The 21,659-nt window shown below is 30.7% G+C and overlaps 1 protein-coding gene and 1 long non-coding RNA gene across 2 annotated transcripts; both read left to right on the top strand.

Annotated features, from left to right (window-relative positions):
* Positions 1 to 4,783: 4,783 nt before the first annotated feature.
* Positions 4,784 to 5,287, top strand: LOC149989524 (uncharacterized). Its single transcript, XR_016502162.1, has 2 exons — positions 4,784 to 4,967; positions 5,147 to 5,287. It is a non-coding gene; the product is annotated as an uncharacterized LOC149989524 (long non-coding RNA).
* Positions 5,271 to 7,151, top strand: LOC112280618 (heme oxygenase 1, chloroplastic). The gene is made up of 4 exons (XM_024516283.3): positions 5,271 to 5,866; positions 6,047 to 6,270; positions 6,627 to 6,734; positions 6,844 to 7,151. The coding sequence occupies exons 1-4, from the start codon at positions 5,371 to 5,373 to the stop codon at positions 6,940 to 6,942; spliced, it is 927 nt and encodes a 308-aa protein (XP_024372051.1). The 5' UTR covers positions 5,271 to 5,370; the 3' UTR covers positions 6,943 to 7,151.
* The last annotated feature ends 14,508 nt before the right edge of the window (positions 7,152 to 21,659 follow it).

Here is a 21,659-nt window from a genome sequence, read left to right as displayed (position 1 = left end):
TGACTAGCATCACCATTGCTTATGATATTACTGAGAATTAATGTCATTTTCTTTTAGGTCAAATTATAGACTTCTACTCTTTGATGTGGATTTTAAGCATATATCTTCATGTTTAGAAACATTACAATGATCTTATACTTATTTTAAGGTCAAAGAATAATAGTCATAGAATAGTAGATTCTATACTCACTAAAATTGAGGAATTTAAGTCATTTTTTTGTTTAAAGTGGGATGCAATAAAAGAGCTATATGCTCAAAGTGTTTTTGTTGCTTTGGCCAAAGACTTTGGAAAAACATGTACTAAAGAGATTCTTTTATTGAATTTATTTTTTGAAGGTACTTTTTATAAGGATGTTAGAGACACATGAGTTGTTTCTTTTATAGATTAGTGGTTAAAGGTCGTATTGATATATAGTAGTATTTCATTGATAAAAAATAAAATAAATAAATAAAAAAAAAAACCACAAAGTTTGGTGATTCACTATTGGAATTAGAACCATATCTTTTTAGTGCCAAAGTACAAAATTTATATACTTTTATTTGCTCCTATCTCAACTAAATTGTCTTTATCCTTAAGAAGCTTAAAGGCTATAGGAACAAACCTATTTACATCCAATTCAAAAATAATCATCCAATTTCTTAACAACTTTATAAAATTAGTACCTTAAAAAAAGATTGCATCTAAACTTATTGTTAAGAATTATTAGCTGCAAATTTGATTGAACTTTCTAATATTGAATATACTTGTATTACAATAATTTCTTTTTAAAACGATGTTTTTAATAATTAGACAAAAAAAATAGATATGTGGAGATTATTGTTCAACTAATTGTAAGACAACATCTTATCAATATTTAATACAAATGCTAAAAGAATTATTTGATGCAATAGGATTTTCTTAAGTATTTTGTACTTTGGATTTAAGATTTGATTATCATCAATTGAATTTGTATATTAAAGATCAAATGAAGAAAATATCTTAAAGAATTAATTACAATATCAAAGATTAATTCTATCATTGAAAGTTTATTTTATTTGGCAATAAGAATGCACTTCTTAAGTTTTAGAAGATAATAAATTAGATTTTGGCTCTCTTAACATTTGTTAGATGCTACATGGAGGATGTTATTATTTTTAATAGCAATCTATAAGTTTATGTGAGGAATTTACAAGTAATATTTGAAAAAATATAGAAATGAAGATTGTGCTTATATCATGATAAGTATGAATTCTTTTGCAAATAATTACTATACTTGAGCGATATGATTATTCCAAAGGCCATAGCGCATAGCAAGCATAAGTAGATACCTTACTAAAAATCTCAGTACAAAGCAATATTTCACAACTTTGGATTTTTCTTAGTTTGACAAATTATCATCAAAGATTTATCAAGATTTTTAACTTGATTGCTAAGTCTTTGACTATTTTTACAAGTATGAATCACCCATAGACTTAGAATAGTAAGTAATAACATGCCTTTGATAAATTGAAGCAAAAATAAATTTTAGTTTAGTGATTCAATATCTAATTGCTATTAGATCTTTACAACTATACAAAGACTGGAGTACAATAGGATTGGGAGCAGTATTGATACAAAAGATGATATAAGATAAGAATATGTTATTATATTTACTTTTAGAAGTAATAATAATGTAGAGTCCAAATATACATCTTATAAGATAGAAACTTTGGCAGTAATTTGGATCATTGCTCACTTTTAATCTTATTTGAATGAGCAACAATTTACATTGGTGGCTAACCATCAACCTTTGAAGTGGCTTATAAAGTGAGACAAGCCTATAGACAAGCTTACTAGATAGCTTTTGTTGCTTTAAGAATATAATTCTAAGGTTTTGCAATAGATAGGCATTATTAATACATACATTTTTTTTCATAATTCAAGTCTTTTAAAAGAAGTCTTAATTGAAGCTTAATAGCATAGAGATTATAATAGAGAAGCACTTCTTAGATCTTATACAACCACATATTTGACCAAATAATAAGATTTTGTTAAAAAAAACAAAATTTGTTAATTTGCATGTGATTTGATAGAGCTTGATGTATGGTTTTAAGGTGAAATCAAAGAGCTTCTTTGATATAAGAAGTATGCGAAGAGCTTAGATATTTAAAGTACATAGAACATATCCTATGTTATAAAATCAATATTAGTAAATTAATATGTATCAACAATTTGCCACGTATATTTTTTGGTATAAAGTATGCAATTGAGTCAAGTTGAGTTTTAAGACTTTATCATCATAGATTTGGACTGTCTTTAATTTTTGGACTTTGTTGGGCCACTTATTGTCACCTCATATGGTGCTAAATATGTATTGATGATGGTAGAATATATAAGCAAATGAATTAAATTTATAGCTTTGTTACAAAGTTCTTTAGCATTGATAGTTATGGCTTTTTTTGATTGTATTTTGGCATATTTTGGAGGTTTTGCTGAAGTCTTAATAAATCAAAGGAGAATTTTTTTTGAGATTTTAATGCTTTTTTTCCTAAAGCTTTAATAGACCATTGTACTACCTTTAGAAATCATCTTGATGTAGATGGCTTAACTGAACGGGTTATTTATACTATTAAGTGTGGTTTACAAAAATATGGATTACTTCATGGAAACCATTATAATTAGAACTTGGTGTTGTCATAGATTCCATTAAATTGCTGCTTTAATAAATATGCATCTTTAGCATTTATAATCCTTATTAGTTATTATATGATTAGAAGTCAATCTTATGAGGCTTAATATATGAAAAGTTAGTTCCAATTGTAGACTTCAAAGACATTGATATTTAGGCTAAATGTCTATATGATCAAAAAAATTCTTTAAAAGGGCTATGCCTATGGCCATGAAAGAGCTTATCTATTGGTCAACAATGTCATACTTAATAATACATTTGGATTTGTAATATAACTTACCAACCTCAGTTTCAAAAAAATTGCAAGGAAGATTATGTATATATGAAAAATGAGACACATCAAGTATTACAATACTTGATGTAAAAATAAGACCCATAATTCTTTGTATCATAGATGTGTTGTCTGGTAGTATTTTGTTACATGAAGGTAATGATGGACATAAGTGTTAAAAACTTTCAACAAATTGTGCTCCTTATCATCTCTTTATTGATGTTTTTGTATATCTGAAACTGATAGTTGTGTTAAATGGACTTTCTTATTTTATATGTAGTGAGAAGAAAGGAGATGCTACCATGGTATTGTGTAATCAATGCTAACATGGGTTGCATATGGCATACTTAATATTATGTCTTCTAATTCTTTTTTTAAGAGATTAAAATTTTCTTCATTATAAGAAGTCTTTTAATAATTTTTAATCTATTGACAAGGCTTGAAGATTCTTTCTTTCATATTTGCCACACATTTTGGTGGTCTACCTGCTATGACATTGATTTAACTATATATAATTTTGCAGTTATATCATTGTAGCATTCATCTAAAACTATGTCTGTGTTGTTATCCAAGCTGAGTAGAAAGGCTCTTAATTAATTACAAGAAGCACTTGAAATGTCTTGATTGTGCATTTTTATTTAGTTTAGATTGTATATTTTATATTTGATTTTTAGCACTTGATTTATTATATATAAAAATCTTTATCCTACAATAAAAAGTAAAAACCTAAATTTTGAGTAATTTTTATATTTATAAAAATAAAACAAAAAAATATCAAATAAAGTTGTAAATTTGATCAAAAATTAATTAATTAGAGATATATATTAATAATTGTATCATAGTAAAATCTAAACAATAAATTATATATTTCTAAATAAACTATTATTTTATAATATTTATAAAGAATGGACCTTAAAAAAATTAAAAATGTATATTTTATTAAAATTTAATCCAATGTAATCAATCAATAAAAATATAATAAAATAAAATAAGTTTAATAATATATATGACTATGCTACATAAAAAATTCACCTTTTAAAATTAATAAATTTAAAAAGAGTATTATGTTTACTAAATTACATTGAAACATATTATTAGTTCAGATTTCATTCTCTTAAAAAGAATCATATGTATGGACTAGTTTTACTGGACTATCTTTATGGTATTAATATTTGGTCACTAAAAAATAAATTATTCATATTTTTAAAAATACCATAGCGCCTTTAAGTTAAAATCATTTGAGATATATCTTCTTCTTCTTTTCTTGATATGTTTTTTAAAAAATACAATACTTCTTATGGGAAACCACTTAAATTCAGTGGGTGCAGAATATACATCTGTAATTAACTACATTTTTGGGTATTTATTTATTTATCTTATTCTTCAATATCTTAAAAATTTTAAAAATGATTTAGAGATACAATGTTTTATTAATTTATATGCAATTAAAAAATATATCATTATAGTTTTACATCTTAAATAAAAATAAAATAAAATGCTGTCACATATTGTAAGAGATTTTTAAAAATTCTATAAATTTAATTTATATTTTACCAATTCATTTAAAATTTTATTATGTATTATTATTTTTTATTAATATTTTAAATTATACATGTTATTATCTTGATTAATTATTAGTCTTTTTATTTTTGTAACACAACAGGGTAGGCTTTGATAGTTTCTATGATGTTCGTTTTTGAACATTGAAGTTTAAGTTTTTCATCTTCGAACTTGAATTTTTTTTTCTCAAACATTAAATATACTTTATTCAAAAAGAACTGAAATATTTCAAATGAATCAGTCAACACTCGTCGAGGGAAGCAAATCCATCGCCCCCCCGTCGACGGAAGAGGAACACTCGTCCAGGCAGTGACGGAGGATGAATCCTCGTCCAGGCGTGGACGGCGGCTTATCCATCGCGGGGCTGCCCTTGGCAGTGGAGGGCATCGAACGCAGCATCAGTTCTAAGAAACTCGTGGCTCCGTGCTCGCAATCAATTTTCATCAACTTGGCTCTCTTTGCTACTGGACCTGTGGACTTGAGGGGAGGTTTGTGCCGCTTGCAGCTCTTGTTTCAGCCACTTGTCCGAAACCGCTGCAACTTTTAGAAACAGATTCTGGACCACTTGAATCGGTCGATGTCATATTGGATGGTAGTTCATCGAAAGATGCAATTTGGTTGACGTCGTGTATAAATTCTGATGGATTTTTGTGGTGTGGGGTTGCAGGCCAGCTGGCTTGTTCCTCGAGTTGGGCTTTCGTGGCATCTTGTGGGATTATTCGTTGTCTGTGCTGTGCGTTGTGCAGCTCTCTTCACTGCGACTTCTGAAGGTCACCGGGACCGTTACACGAATTGGTGAATTGTCTCAGGGGGAGGAGACCTGTGGTTTTGAGGAATTCTTTCGTTCAGTAGTTTCTGGGCGTGGTGGTGGTGGTGGTTGTGTGTATTTGAATGATGGCAATGACAGTGGGTGAGTTTGGGTTGAGCCTGAAGAATGCGGCCGCGCCTGTCGTTGGTGCTGCTGCATGTGAGAAGAGCTCGATTCAGAGTGGGCCAAGCAAAGCTCCTCATTCAGTGCATTTCGGGACCAGGATATCTCCGAGAGTAGATCTCCGAAGCTTGAATTTCTTTGGGAGAGTATTAGGGTTGGGCGTCGAAGCTCCTAGCACATCGTCGAACTCCTTCGTGGTGAGAGCCAGTTCTGCTTCCGCAGAGAAGGCGAAGGCTCGGTATCCGGGCGAAAAGAAGGGATTCGTAGAGGAAATGCGCTTTGTGGCCATGAAATTGCACACCAAAGATCAATCCAAGGAGGGGGAGAAGGAATCGGATGCGCAGCCGATAGGGCAATGGGAGCCCACCATTGAGGGGTATCTGAAATTCCTCGTGGACAGCAAGAGGGTTTACGACACCATGGAGTCTATTGTTCAGAAGGCCTCTCATCCTTCTTGTGAGTGTATTCTCCACACCATTTTCAAGAATTTGTTTGTTTCTTTCTTTTCTTCTTTTTTTTATTTTTTTTTATTTTTTTTTTTTGGGGGGGGGGGGTGTGCTACAGGTACCAACATCTTGAGAGTGAACACCATACGAAAAATTGAAAAATTGATTTAATTTTTCGCCATGGCTGCAGATGAGCTTTTCAGGAATACCGGGCTAGAGCGAGCAGAAAAATTAGCTAAGGACCTTGAGTGGTTCGCAGAGCAAGGGCATGTAATCCCAGAACCTGGAACAGATGGAACCACATACTCCAAGTACCTGACTGAGCTTTCTGAGACGGATGTTCCTTCCTTCATTTGCCACTTCTACAACGTTTACTTTGCCCATTCAGCAGGCGGTAAATTTATCGGAAAGAAGGTGTGTTTATCGAGCCGCATTGAAGTTGGGTGTTTCGGAGAGGATATGCAAAGACATGATTACTTATATATTGGTATAATTTAACGTATTTCGAATCGTTACAAGTTCTTCAGAAGATGTGTGGGGCCATTCGTTCTGAATGACTTATCTGGCTTGTTTCTCAAGATCAAATTGCCAGACCTTCGCCGCAACACAAAAGATCCTCATATTGAAGAATAACCCACTATGTTAAACTTAACCATTCAAGTTTCTTCTTACAACCATGGGTGTAGCTCAGTTAACCAATTCTTTGACCCTAGATCTACCAAAGGGGCCCATTTAGAGAAAGCATGAGCTCGAGAAACTTGCGTGTGCAGGTCGCAGAGATGATTTTGGATGGTAGGGAGTTGGAGTTTTATAAGTGGGATGGAGAGCTCTCTCAGCTCCTGGGAGCAGTTAAGGAAAATCTTAACAAAGTTGCAGAGGTCTGTTAATCCGTGCTTGCTTTGCTTTCTTTCATTTCTAAACTTGTTTGCGGGGAGGTCTGTTTGCCAGACGATGTGCTCATTGTCTATGTTGCTTGTATGGTTCCAGGAATGGACACGAGAAGAGAAGAACAAGTGCCTCAAAGAGACGGAGAATTCTTTCAAATACTCTGGTAAGATCTTGCGTTTGATCGCCACTTCGAAATGAAGACCACCCAAGTACAATTACACGTAGGTCCATATCATTTCAAGTTTCAGTTTACGGTGCGATTTGAAGATACTTCTCTCTGTAATTTCTGGCGTGAGTGGAGAAACCAAACTGAGGTAAACTGCTACGCATTTTAAGTTGCTAGACTTTACATTCGGAGCTTTGTACATGAATATACAAATGTGAAGGGATCAAATTTCATGAAACCATATCTGTGTAAAGGTCTCCATACCACCTATTCTCTTGATTTGTAAAGGCAAAATGACTGCTAGCAAGGTACCACAACTAAGCCAAGATCATGAGCTCAGCGAATTAGGAGCTGACCTGAAATTCTTCCTAGATACTTGTAGTGAACAGCCCGGGTGCGTTCCAGTCCACAGCAGTCATGAAGGCACTGCTGGAATACTTCAGTTACTCATGTAGCTCTCCATTGCCTTGAAATTTTCCCAATGGACCTCAAAGTCATACCCATTTAATAAATACATTCAGTCCGTTGTTATTTATACACTAACATGCAGTCTGTTGTGAACTCATTTACTTTTATAAACATAATTAACTGTAACCTTAGTGAGATTTTTTTCAATTTTAACGAAAGTATATACAAAACAGGAGTTAGGTATTGAAATCAAATTTTAGACTGCAAGTAATACGTGATGCAACAACATATGACAAATTCATCTGAAAAAGTTTGTGATAATCTAAGAATAGATCCAAAAACAAAAACAAAATGAAACAAATATGGAAGAAACTTCTATGTTGGTAATTAATGTAATCATAGTTTTTACAAATATCATCATAAGTTGTTCTAAATTTGCATTGCATACCACAATACGTTTTATAGAACATTAAAATACACAAGATGCTTTCTATTTGCATTGCACACAATGATACATTTAATGGAACATTAAAATACACATCCTTAAAGAATGTGCACTTTATTTATTGTGGTGTGCATCAACAATTTTTTGTAAAATACATTGTAATGTGCAATGCAAATTTAGAATAGCTTATGGTGACATTAGCAAAAACTATGATAATATATGATGGATAGCAAATTGTGGTGACAATAACAAAATTGTGGTGATGTTAGCAACACCCTCTTTTAAGATAGTAGATATTTATTAGTACAAACTTGTGCCAATGGCCCCAAAAAAGGTATAAAAGTTTAATTTGCAAAATAATTTAATCTTAGCTAAACTTGTGCCATTGTTACAAAAACTTGAAAATTTGATTAGTTGCAAGGTATGTGTTGTGCCCAAGTCCCAACCATTATTCTATGCTAGCACAATCAAACGTCATTCTTATGCATAACATCAAGGAATCCTACATCAGCTCCATCAATATGGTATACAAAAAAACAATGTACTCTGGTACACATGTGGCATATATTGTGTATCTTTCCTATAATGTTGTACCAACACTCTCGTAATTATGTTTTATTCCTACTACTTATTCACCTCTATTTTTTGGAGATAGAGGATACAATGCGTTGATTACCAATTGAAATTGTTTGGATAGAACTGATACATGTAAGAATAATAGAGATATATCTTTTTTAGTACCAAATCTATTGAGCTGGTATGTATTATGTGCACATATATTTATATTTGACATCTTTGAATTCAATCTTCTACAATGTTGTAGAATCCATCAAAATTGTTTCATCTACAAATTAGAAGATTTAAAACCCTTATGATATAAAAAAAAAATCTTATGATAAATATAATAAGAGTGACAAAAAGACTAAGGGTAAAGTATGTATATTGAACTTTGTTGCAACATGAAAAACAAGGGCTTTACAACCATAGACTTGTCCTTCAATGAGTCTTTTATAATATATACAACTCTTACATCAACCAAAATTCTTCATAGATTTTATTTTTTTTTACATTGTTAATAGCTAAACTAATACATATATCAAATTTATAAATAAGAAAATCAATGCACAAATTAATAGATCTATTAAGTGATTCAAATAAATTATAATTTTTTAAAATAAATAAATAAATACCATTAAAAATAAGTTTTTTTTATTATCAACATTTGATAAAAAAAATGGTCGCCATCCTTGCACAATGCTTCAATTGCACCTTGTATAAGGTATCTAAGTAGATCCTTGCTATTGACTTGTATTGATCCAACATTATTATTAATATTATTTTCAAACAAAATAATGTTAATTTGTGACAACAAGTCCAAATGGGCCCATATTAGAGACAATAAATTTCTTTATTCTTATGTCATACATTGTAAAAGTTTTTGATGAGGAGATCTTGATATTGTAAGGTTGTATATTTTTTATTATTTCTTAATTAATGTTAGAGATGATGAATTTCTTCATTTCTATACCATATGTCATTTGAATCAAGTAAAAAATCATATAATTTTATTAAAAACATGGACTTTAAAGCTCATGGATTTTAATTCTCTTCATGTTACCTCTCAGAGCTGTACTTAAGTCCCTACAATTATCTTACTACAAAGATACATAACATAAACTAAAAAATAAAACAAATATGCATTTTTTTTGCCGCACTTCTACCTCATGTATTGGACCATGTTTCATTGTCATTTATGTTCTTATTGGAATAGTCGGAGATTGAGATCAGATAAGTACCTTCTAAAATCCAATGCTTATTGCTTCTCATAGCTTATACTTTAGAAACAAGATGTTGTGACTTAATTCATTAGACCTTTTTTTAAATTATTCACACACAAGTTTTCTTTGACTAGAGCTCTTGCATGCTTTTCCTCTTGGAAACATTTGTCATAGACATATTGTAATAGACATACATATTTATTCTAGTAATTACCTATATGATTACGTAGAAGTATATAAAAATAAATAAAAGTAGATTAATTTCATAATATCTTTTAGAGAAGCTTCTTAGAAGCTTTATAGATACCGTTTTGACTTCACTCATATTTATAGTTGACTTTTAGATTAAAAACTTGGTCAATAAATTAGCCATGTATCACACATGTGGATAACTTATGGAATAAACTAATTATGTAGTACATATATAGAAAACTAGTCTTGCAAGTTAAGACATGTGGCTTGCAAAATCAACACATGTTTGAGGTCTTATAGAACATTGTCACATACCTCATAGGTGGATAATATATATAAAAGCAAAAATGAAAATTTTTTTACTCTTGTCAATTCTTTTTTTGCTATGGTTTAGATTTAAAAGTCTTTAGATTTTTGACTTTTCATAATAGCCATTCTAATTTCTTTTTAATATATATATATTTTTTTAATTTTATTTTGTCATACTTCTTTGAGAAAAGTCTCACTTAGTTATTTACTTTCATCACATTTTTTTCTTTGATAGATTAACAAGAATCCAGTAACAATATAAAAGCTTTGACTTTTCTTGATTAAAAGTGAATTATTCCTTTCTCTTCATAAGACATAAGTATATTAGAAGTTGTGGATTACTCTGTTCTAAATTGATGTTTTCTTTATTATTTTCTTTGTTCTTAATTCCTCTCTTCTATTTGTCTTGAATAATATTAGATATTTTTATTTCTCAAAGAATTATTATAGTAGAGCTTCTTAAAATGAAGAGTGAAATGGTACAAATATAAGAGCAATTGAGGAAATTAATCCTTACAATGCATCAATTCAATTTACCACCACAAAAAGTAAGAAGAATGGTAGGGAGCAAAGATATAGAGATGATTGGAGCTACTTCAATATCTGCAGCAAATCGTGTCTCTTCTCCTATGGTAGAATATCCATCTAGTATTAAAAAACCAAAGATTGCATTGCTAAAGAAGTTTGATGGCTCAAGATCCAAGTTTTGAGGATTTATCAATCAAGTAAAACTTATGATTGAAGTTCAATGTCAAAGCTATCCAACTCTAAGATTGCAAGTTAGATTCATTGATACACTTCTTTCAAGGTCAATATTATCATGGTTTTTCATCTTTTTTTAAACAATAAGATCTAATATTAGATAACCTAGAGGCTCTTTTGAAAGAATTTTGACCTATGTATAGAAAATATGATGTAATTTGTATTACAATCAATAAGATCTATATTTTGCGACAAAATAATCAATTAGTATTGTTATATGCTTCATAGTTTTGACAACTTGTAATTGATATCAAGTGAAATGATGTTGCACTTGTTAGCCAATTTTTTTATGGATTATAATATGAGGTAAAAAAATTGATGCTCAAATTACTTAAAACTTATTTGAACTTACTTGATCCTCAAATATTGAATCAAGCAATTGATTTTATTGTAAAGAGTGACAATTGATTTTTTGCATTTTAATCCAAAAGCCATACAAGTGCACGGCAATATTACTATAATTCAATGGCAATATCAACTTCTTTTCAATATGTACATTGAAAAGTAGGAGATATATAAATTGATACAATATATTTTAAATTTCTTATTAAATAAGTAAGGACTCACTGTTGTTAAGAAGGATTGTACTTGTATTCTAGAAAACCTAAACACACTACTTAATATTATTTAAAAAAATAATACAACCACAAAATAAAAAATACATCTACTAAAAAAGATAATATGTTGGATAACAAGTTTGTCTAACTACAATAGGGATCATGTGGCTAGAACCTTATAGAACCTCTAGTATAAGTCTTATTTGTAACAAGGAATAAATAAGATATTTGTATTATTGATACATAAAGATAGATAGTTGGAATCAAGATTGAAAAGTTATGGAAGTTTTTAAAATTGAGGCTAAGTTAGTCGACCATATAGGATCCATTGTGGTATATTCTAAAAAGACCCTAGGATGTTTATCTAAATAGAGCCTACCATGAAACCTTCTAAAAAAGGCTTGGGACAGTTATTTAGGTAGGGCCTATCATAGAACCTTCTAAAAAGAATTTAAGGCGGTTATTTAAGTAGGATCCAATATCTAGGAACATTCTAAAAAATCCAAGGTAATAAAATAGATATAAATAGGACTGGCTAGGATCTTTTGAGGCATCTATTTAGATATAATTTTGAACCTTCTCTCTTAGAAAAGTTTGGTTTTGCATCTTCTTGTTTAATTTTATTTTTTTTTGTTTTTATTTGCATATTTTGTCTTTCATATCTTATTCTGTTTAATTATGTTCAAATTTTTTATAGTTCATTTTATCTTACTTTATGATGAGGTTTTATATGATTATAAATTAGAAGAATCTTAGACTTTCAAAATAGATTGATCATGTTTCACTTAGACTTTCAAGGTATATTAGTCTTTTTTTACAATTCTTTTTTCAAAATCCTCTCTTTGTTTTACAATAAATGTTATTTTAGGACCTAAATATCATAAAGCCTCTATCTTATTAAATTCAAGAATCTCATTGTATTTCTTAAATAAAGGATTTACTAAAAGATATAGCATACTTTTAGAGAAGAAAATTAAACCTATTCACGTAAAAGTCATAGATAGTCATCCATTATCTTCAAGAGATGTTATTTATGAAATCTTTCTTATAGAAGTAATAACTAATAGTGATAAATAGCTTTATAATATTTAATATCATTAAATTTCTTTTTAATCCAATTATTTTAGATTTATCATAGCTAAAAAAATATAATCTTAAAATAGATTAAATTTCTTGTAATCTTAATTTTTTTTAAAAGTATAATTAAAAATGTAGTTAATTAAGTAGAAATTCATAAATATACTACAACCAAACTTATAATTATAGGTACAAAATCTTTTTTGCATACTACAAAAAATAGATTATCTTGTGTCATTTATGTTGCACCTATTTTTAATAATAAAAAGACTTTAAGTGGCCTTTTAAGCCACTATCAAGATTTTTAAAATATATTTTAGAAGAAGAATGCACATATTCTTTCAAAATATTGTCCCTATTACTACTTTACTGACCTTCAATAAAAAGCTTAACCACCGTTTGGACCAATCTACAATTCATTAGAAAATGAATTGACTAAACTCAAGGAGTATATTGAAGAAAATGTGGCCAAGAACTTCATATAACATTCCAAATCTCCAACATGAATTTTAATTTTATTTGTAAAGAAAAAAGATGAATCATTGTGGATATGTATTAATTATCAAAGACTAAATAATATTACCATCAAGAACAAATACTTGCTACCTTTGATATCTAGACTTCTTGATCAATTGAATCAATCTAAGATCTATATGAAAATAGATCTATGAGGAACATATAATCTAATATGCATCAAAAAAGAAGTTGAATAGAAGAATATATTTTGAATTAAATGTAGGCATTTCAAATACAACATCATACCTTTTGGACTTAAAAAATATACCAACAACTTTCCAACATCTAATAAATGATGTCTTTCAAGAATTTTTAGATGATTTTTTTTTTTTTTACTAAGAAGATATCTTAATCTATTCTAAGAATATAAAAGAATATAAGCTTTATATTTGACATGTATTAAAAAAAATTAAGAGATGCAAGATTTTAAGCCAAGATAAAAAAAAAAAAAAAAAAAAAAAAAAATGTATATTTTACACTATTCAAGTCAAATTCTTAATATATATCATTTTAAATAATCAACTTATGATAAATCCTAAGAAAATTTAAATTATTATATATTAGAAGAATTCAAAAATAATACAAAATATTTATTATTTTTTGAGATTTAGTAACTACTATCGAATCTTTATCACGGACTTCTTTCAAGTTGTAGTTCTACTTATACATTTGACTTATAAAGACAAACTTCAATGGAATCAAGAAGCAAAAATAATATTTGAAGTGTTAAAGATAATCTTTATTTTTGTACTAATCTTATATCATGTTGATTTTTTTAAGCTATTTTTTTTTGGAAATAGATGCATGAAGTTTTATTTTGGATGCTATATTATCACAAATAATAACAAATGATAAATTCACCTAATACCTTTTTATTCAAGAAAATTTTTAATAGCCAAAATCAATTATAAGTTTTACAACAAAGAATTTCTTGTAATAGTGGATTTATTTCAAGAATGGCGCCATTATCTAAAAGGCGCTTCTAAATCCATTCATTGTTTATATGAATCACAAGAATCTTGAATATTTTATATCAACATGTATTTTAAATTGTCACCAAGTCCAATTAGAATACATCTTTATTAAGATTTGATTTCAAGATCACTTATTGATAAATAAAATAATAATACGGTTTATCAAATGTCCTTTTTAGATATTTTTATCTTGCACCAAAAGAAAAAGATGCATCTTTTAATCAACAAAGAACAATTTTTTTGAAGCCATTGATTATTGATTCAATTTTTGTCAAACAAATTCAATCAAGTATGTCCTTTGATCATCTTCTTCATAATATCAAGAATTCTTCTTCTAAATCTCATGATGCTTCCAAGTTCAAGTTCAAGTTTAAGTTCAAGAATAACCTACTCTATTTTAAAGAATATGTATATATTTTTAAAAAATATAAATATTTACATGTTCTTTAAGCATGTCATGACTTTCTAGTAATTAGATATTTAGGATATAACAAGGCTTTGGAGCTTATATCTTAAAAAATTTAGTAATTATAAATATAGAAATTATTGATAGATTTTGTTTGGTCAAGAAAATGTTTGCTTAAGGTCAAAAATTCCTTGTCATTGACTATATAGACTTCTCTAACTATTTCACATATCCAAACAACCATAGTCTTCTATTTCTATGGATTTTATAAAAAATTATTAAATCTCTACTTCATATGGTTTTATATTCATGATAATAGATTATTTTATGAAGATAATATATTTTATATAATGTACAAAATCTATCACAAGTGAAAAAAAACTAAACATTTTCTTGAAAATAATTATTGGTATCATGGATTAGTCAAGGATGTTATATTGGATAGGAAAACTCAATTTGTATTAAGATATTAGAGAATCTTTTTTAAAGTTTTAAAGATAGATATTAAGTTGTCTTTGATATTTCATTCTCAAATAGATAGATAGTTATAGCATATTAATCAAGTTTTGGAGTAGTATTTAAGGTGTATCAATGACTACCAACAAGTTGATTGGATAATTCTTTTGCCATTGGCAGAATTTACCTATAATAATATGATATACTCTTTTACTCATCAAACACTTTTGTTTATTAATTATGGTTATCATCCATAATTTGATGCTTTTGATTTTTTTTAGAGATGATAATCTTAAGGCAAAAAAATTAATAAATTATTTATTAGAGCTATATACAATAATGAGGCCTAATTAAAAGAAGCTCAAAAACATTAAAAGATAAATGCAGATGCTTATTGCAAAGAACAACCTTAATTCAACATGGATGGGAAGATATAATTATTTCATTGTAATATCAAGACTAGTTGCTCTTGTAACAAGTTTGACTATCATAAGCTTGAACCTTTTCTTATTTGTGAATAAATCAATCAATTGCTTATCAATTATATCTACCAAAGTCAATAAAGATCTATTCAATATTCCATATATCTCTTTTTGAACCATATAAAATAATGAACATATCAAGTAAAAAATAGGTGACATCTTTTTCTATAGAAGTAAATAAAAATGAAGAATTTGAGGTGGAAGAAGTCTTAGATTCAAAGCGGCTCCAAAACATGTTGAAATATTTTATTCATTGACATAGGTATTAGTAAACTATCAAATACAAAAACATAATAAAGATAAATAAACAAGTGAGACTTCTTTCAAAGAAAGATAATAAAATAGAAATAACTTGATATGTATATTAAAAAAGAAATTGGAATGGCTATTGCCAAAAGATAAGAAAACAAGAGACCCTTGAAACTAGACTGGAAGCAAGAAAGGAGTTAACAAGAGTGAATAGGGCTTAACTCATGTCTCTATATATACTATCTAACTAGGAGCTACGTGGTGACGTTCTATAGGACCTCCAATATGTGTTGACTTTATAGGATACATGCCTTGACTTACAAGGCAAGTTTTTCTATGTGTGGGCCACATAGTTAGCTTGGTCTTCAAGCTAACAACATATGTGGTACATGGCCAACTTGTTGAACACGTTTTTAATCCAAAAAGTCAATTAAAGACACCTATAAAGTCAAAGCAGTGTGTATAAAGCTTCTATACCAAATATTATAAAATTAACTTACTTTTACCTACTTTTACTTACTTCTATCTATTTATACATGTAATTATTGGCTTACATGTGTATGTCCTTAACATTACCCCCTTTTCTAGGGACGAGTTCCACGAGGAGTGGTAATCATATGTTGAGAAAATCTATGATGCGACAAATTATATTCGCCACATACTTTGATCTTTGTTCTCTTCAAAGATGATTGATAGGGCCTCTCAACCATCGGTAGTGTCCCATACCAGGGTAGGAAGACCACCTAGCTATTTGATCATTGTTGAGGCCTTCTTAACTTCCTTCGAATAGAACATTTGGAACACCATGAAGAGTTGTTCCTACCTCTAGTAAAATCACCAAACATCGGGAGTCCCTTCCAAGGTCGTGATACCAAACGTGTTGTATTTTATCATCTATTCAAAGATGAACATGTCATTCTTGAAGATCTTCATCTCGATTGCATCGTCTTGAAGGTTGAGACAATCATAATGTCTCGTCTGGCAGGTCAGCAAATGAAGGCTCTTGAGTCGAATCAGCTGGTTATTTGTTCTCCATCTCTTAAGCGTCACAACTACAAAGAAGTTACAAACAAGAATTGAAAGTAGAATGATATCTTGCCTAGATCTTGTTTCTTTTATAAAAAAGATTTTCATCTTGATTTTGATGGATGTCATCGATAAAAAGCCTCCACCGCCTTTGCTGCATTTGTAAGATTTTTTATTGGCTCCCATATGCGTTCACTAATATCATATCCATTGTCGTAATACGTGAAGTCTTACTTGAGAATGCTCTAGGCACCTGGCTGTGGAAGGAAGAATAGAAATTGCAATAACAAAATCCTAATTCTAATAGAATACTAAAAATTCTCTAATTAGACCATAATAATGCTAGGCAAGCTTAATCAAATTTCAAAAAAAAACTTCAAAGAAATTTGAAACCAATAATAAGAATTCTTAAAGAAATATTAGAATGATCACAAATATTACTCAAATACATCTCAATTCAAACTTTATTTAATTCTAGTCAAAATCCTATCGAACTTCATTCAAACTCTAGGCCAAAACTAATTAAATCTTTAACCCTAAATCAAACCCTAAACAAACCTTAAACCAAATCCCAACCAAATTCTAAACCAAATTATAACCAAATCCTAAACCAAATCCTAAACCCTAAACCAAACCCTAATTCCAATCCTAAGCCCTAAATAAAATCCTAACCAAATCCTAAACCCTAATCCTAAACCAAATCCTAATCCAAATCCTAAACCTTAATCCAAAATCAAACTCTAATCTTAAATCAAATCCTAATCCAAATCCTAAACCCTAAATCCTAAATCAAACCCTAATCCAAACCCTAATCGAACCTTAAACCAAATCCTAACCAAATCCTAACCAAATCCTAAACCAAACCCTAATAATTCCTACAACAGATTTAAACCTCAATAACTAATGAATAGACCGTCGAACTTAACTCAAAATTTGCAAATTTTTTAAAAAATAAGTTAAAAACAAGCACAAAAAAATAGAAAAGGATCGGAGTTACCAAATTGACAAAAACCTCAAAAATGTACTCGGGCATTGGTCAGCCTCCTTCTCTAATCTTGATGTCAATCTCTCAGAGCCAATATCTCTCCTTTGCACTGTTCGATTAATCTCAAAATTTTCAAACACATAGAAAACAAGTCTAATATCCTCTCACACAAGTTTCACTCCAATCCAAATAGTAGATTGCAAGAAATCTTAAAAATCCTTACTAGACCTATAATTCTACTTTCTGAGACCTTGACCCACTTAAACCTCAATATCCTTCAATTCAACCGTTAGATCGAGCTCAAATTTACAACACATATTGAACACAACTATAACCATAATACCACAAAATTTCACCCATGGATCTCATACAAAACTCTCAAAATCACCCAAAACGTAAACTCTATTTTAATTCATAAAACTAAAGTCATTCAAAACAAACCTTCACTTTGCATAGCTCTTACAAAGTCATATCAACTCCAAATCACCCAAAATCAATGCCTATAGAAACCCTATACAATCTTCTATCAAACTCCATCCTTCGATTTACCAAACAATCCTTGAATCGCCATCAGAGTATGGTTTAGTGCCTCGGGGTCTGATTTCGACCCAGGTTCATAACCGGTCCTCTTCGAGTATCAACTTTCGTCTTCTTGAGGTAATTTTTACTAATTTGCAGTCCTAAATCCTCCCTACATATTTCTATATTCTTTATTTTTCTAATCTATCTTTTTTTGTCTTATTTATGGCCTTACAAAGTAAATAAGAATATAATTTGTAAATAGGCAGCATTAGCACCTTTAATTTCTCTACTCTTTGACTAATATCTATTTTTCCAAGATAATTTTCTATAATATTTTTGAAGTGAGATCCTCAAAACATAATATTTTTTTCACCCTTTTACTTGTTATCTATGTTACATCATGACTACGTGCTAATGGACAAGATATTTCAATTTATTTTGGTGCCATCTTGAATCTAAGACTTCTTCCACTTCAAACTCTTCATTATTTTTCACTTCTATAGGATGAGGTGGAACTTATCTTCTTCTTGGTAAGTCCTCTATCTTGTATAGTTCAAGTAGAGATGCGTGGAATACTGGATGGATTTTCATTGATTTTGATAGATGTAAACGATATGCAACTTGATTGATTTGTGTAGAAATAAAAAATGGTCCAAGCTTTCGATAGTCCAACTTATGACAAGGACGAGTGCTCTTGATATTGCGACAAAGTAACGATACCTTTTCACCTATGTAGAATGGTGGTTGTTTCTTTCGATAGACATCTGCATTGACTTTTTGTTGTTCTTGAGCTTCTTTTAACTGTGCCTTTATCGTTGCATGTAGCTCTGATAAATGAATTGCCAAATCTTTTGCAGTAAGATTATCAACTTTTGAAAAGTCAAAAATATCAAGTCATGGATGATAACCATAATTAACAAAGAAAGGTGTTTGTTTTATAGAATAATGTATCATGTAATTATAAGCAAACTCTCCTAATGGCAAAAGAATTGTTCAATCATCTTATTGGTAGTTAATGATACATCTTAAATACTACTCCAAAACTTGATTAATACGCTCCGTTTGTCTATCAATTTGAAGATAGAAGGCCAAAGATAGTTTTATATCCACTTTTAGAATCTTGAAAAGAGTCTGCCAAAATCTTGATATAAATTGAGTTCCTCTATCTGATATAATATCCTTGGATAATCCATGATAGCGATAGATATTCTCAAGAAAGAGCTTAGTTATTTCTTCACTTGTAATAGATTTTGTACATGGTACAAAATGTGCCATCTTGATAAAAGGATCTATTATCATGGTGTCGTGTTGTAACACGAGTATACAATGAAAATAAAAAGAAAAGGGAATTTTATTAATATTAAGTTACCTCGAATATTGGGAGCATCGACCAACTCCTGTACAAATACTGAGTGGCCAGGTTCACTCACCCCGTTACAGTCATTCGGGGCATACTGAAATGCTCCATTCAATTTCAATAACGGGAGTCAACAGAAAGAGAAGGACCAATTCACACGACAAGTTCGAAGAGCCAATTGGATCCAATTTCGAGAATCCAATCCAAGTCCTCTTACCCAATATGAGACCTGAATTGGCTGGGCAACCCAATGCAGACCCAATTATGGGAACATCAAAGTTATTACGGGCATCTTACCCAATATGGGACCTGAATTGGTCGAGCGACTCAATGTGGTCCCGATTACGGGGTTTCGATTCTGTTTCGGGCTGTCTTGTTCTCTGTGCCATTTCAGAGAACGTTGTTTTCGGTAAAAAGATCTCTTAAAGGTAGAAATGGGGGGGAAAAAGCTCTGACGGCGAGAGCCAATTTCAAATCTAAGCCTTGATGGCGAGAGCCAATTTCAGATCTAAGCCTTGATGGCGAGAGCCAATTTCGGATCCAAGACGGAAGATTGAAGAAATTCAAAGGATAAGGTTAGGAGAGAGAGTTTTTCTGGGGGGGGGGGTTTTTTTTTCTGGGAATCGGGGGGAGCTAGTTTTCAAGCTTTTGCAAGGTTACTAGTTCGGTTTTCATTGGAGGTTTTTGAAGATCAAGGGAATTAGAGAGAGGAGCTTCATGCTTCGGGTCGGGGAAGGAAAGACATAGAATTTGGATTTTTCTTCTTCGTAGAGTTTTGGAAAGACTGAGGCAATCGCTGCTGAAGTCAGTGTTGTAATGGTGAATCGGGATTTTTAAATGAAGTGGGTTTGAATACTCTTGACTGTTTTGTAAAATCGAGTAACGTCTGTGATTGAAGGATTAAAGGGGTGTCTATAGGATTGAGTATGCGGAGTGAATGAAATTTATTGGGTTAATCTAACAAGACAGTCAGTGGATACAAGATCGTAAGTACAAAGCGGTATTGAAGATTAACAGTTTGGGTTGTTCGGGGTTCTCTGTAACGTCTAGAGACCTATCGGCTGGGGCAAAAAGGACTTTGATAAGCAGTCGAAGAGCGTCCGTATAGATTTACAATACATTGTTGCAGTTGTTTATATTCCAGCAGTCAAAACTGATAGACTGCTTGACTATCGGCGAATCTCCATATTACCTTCTACAACCAGACGCCCGACGCGTTCTCGAGCAGGAAAGCACGTAATACGTCAAAAAGTGGTGAACCCGACGTGAAAGCTTGAGATAGAAGGTATTGGATTTTGGTTGATTTTATCTTTATTTTTATGGAAAACGAAAATAAAAAAAATTGAAGGATTTTTGACAGGAGTTTCTGGTGGGGAGTCTTCTAAAGGACAAGGTATGCACATGGATCCATCTATTGCTAGTTTGTTTCAAGCCTTCTCATTGTCAATGCAGCAACAGCAAAGCAATGATCGAAAGGAAGCTTTGGCAACCAAAGCATTGCAAGCAGTGGTCAATAAAATTGATCAATTTGATGGGAGGAATATTTCAAGGTATTTAAGATGTTATGTTCATGAAATGGAATTAAATCAGATTTTTGAGAAGAAAATGGTTGCACTATTTGGACTTGTCAAGATACCGGAGGTAAGGGACCACATTACATCGATTACGGATCGTTATGGGAATTCATGGGAGGATTTTTTACATGCATTTAAAGACGAATATTTCTTGGAAGATGCTGATCGCGTTACTAAAAAGCTGTTTCTAGAATGGATTGAACGGCCCAATAAGAATTTGCAAGCAACAGAGCTATAAAGGAAATTTGAGAGCAGTACTCTCAATTATCGAAGGTAGAAAAATTGACATTGGAGCCGAACAAAGTTGATCTATTTCTTCAAGCTGCTGATGGAGAATTGCAAGAGAAATTAGAACCCCTTCTTGAAGACAAAGAAGAAGATGAAGGATTGACAACGAAGTGGAAGAACATTGAAGATGCGGTGGGATTGCTTACAAAAAAAGAAAGGAGGAAGGATAGGAGCAATATTCCGAAAACAGTACAAGCACCCAAAGCTCCAATACGTACAACACCACCAACAATGCCTACAGTTCAACCATCGACATCCTTGTCAAAGAAAGGAGATATGGGTATGGAAGAAATTATACGATGAATGCAAGATCTTCAAATCAAATTGGCAAGACTTGAAGAGAATACTTCTATAAATAATTTGAAGAATGTTTCAAAACAAGGATA

The sequence above is a fragment of the Physcomitrium patens genome, chromosome 3 (genome assembly GCF_059467195.1).
Source record: "Physcomitrium patens ecotype Gransden chromosome 3, ASM5946719v1, whole genome shotgun sequence".
NCBI lineage: Eukaryota > Viridiplantae > Streptophyta > Bryopsida > Funariales > Funariaceae > Physcomitrium > Physcomitrium patens.
The sequence above is the reverse complement of the archived record's forward strand: the minus strand, read 5'-3'. Positions and strand labels throughout refer to the sequence as shown.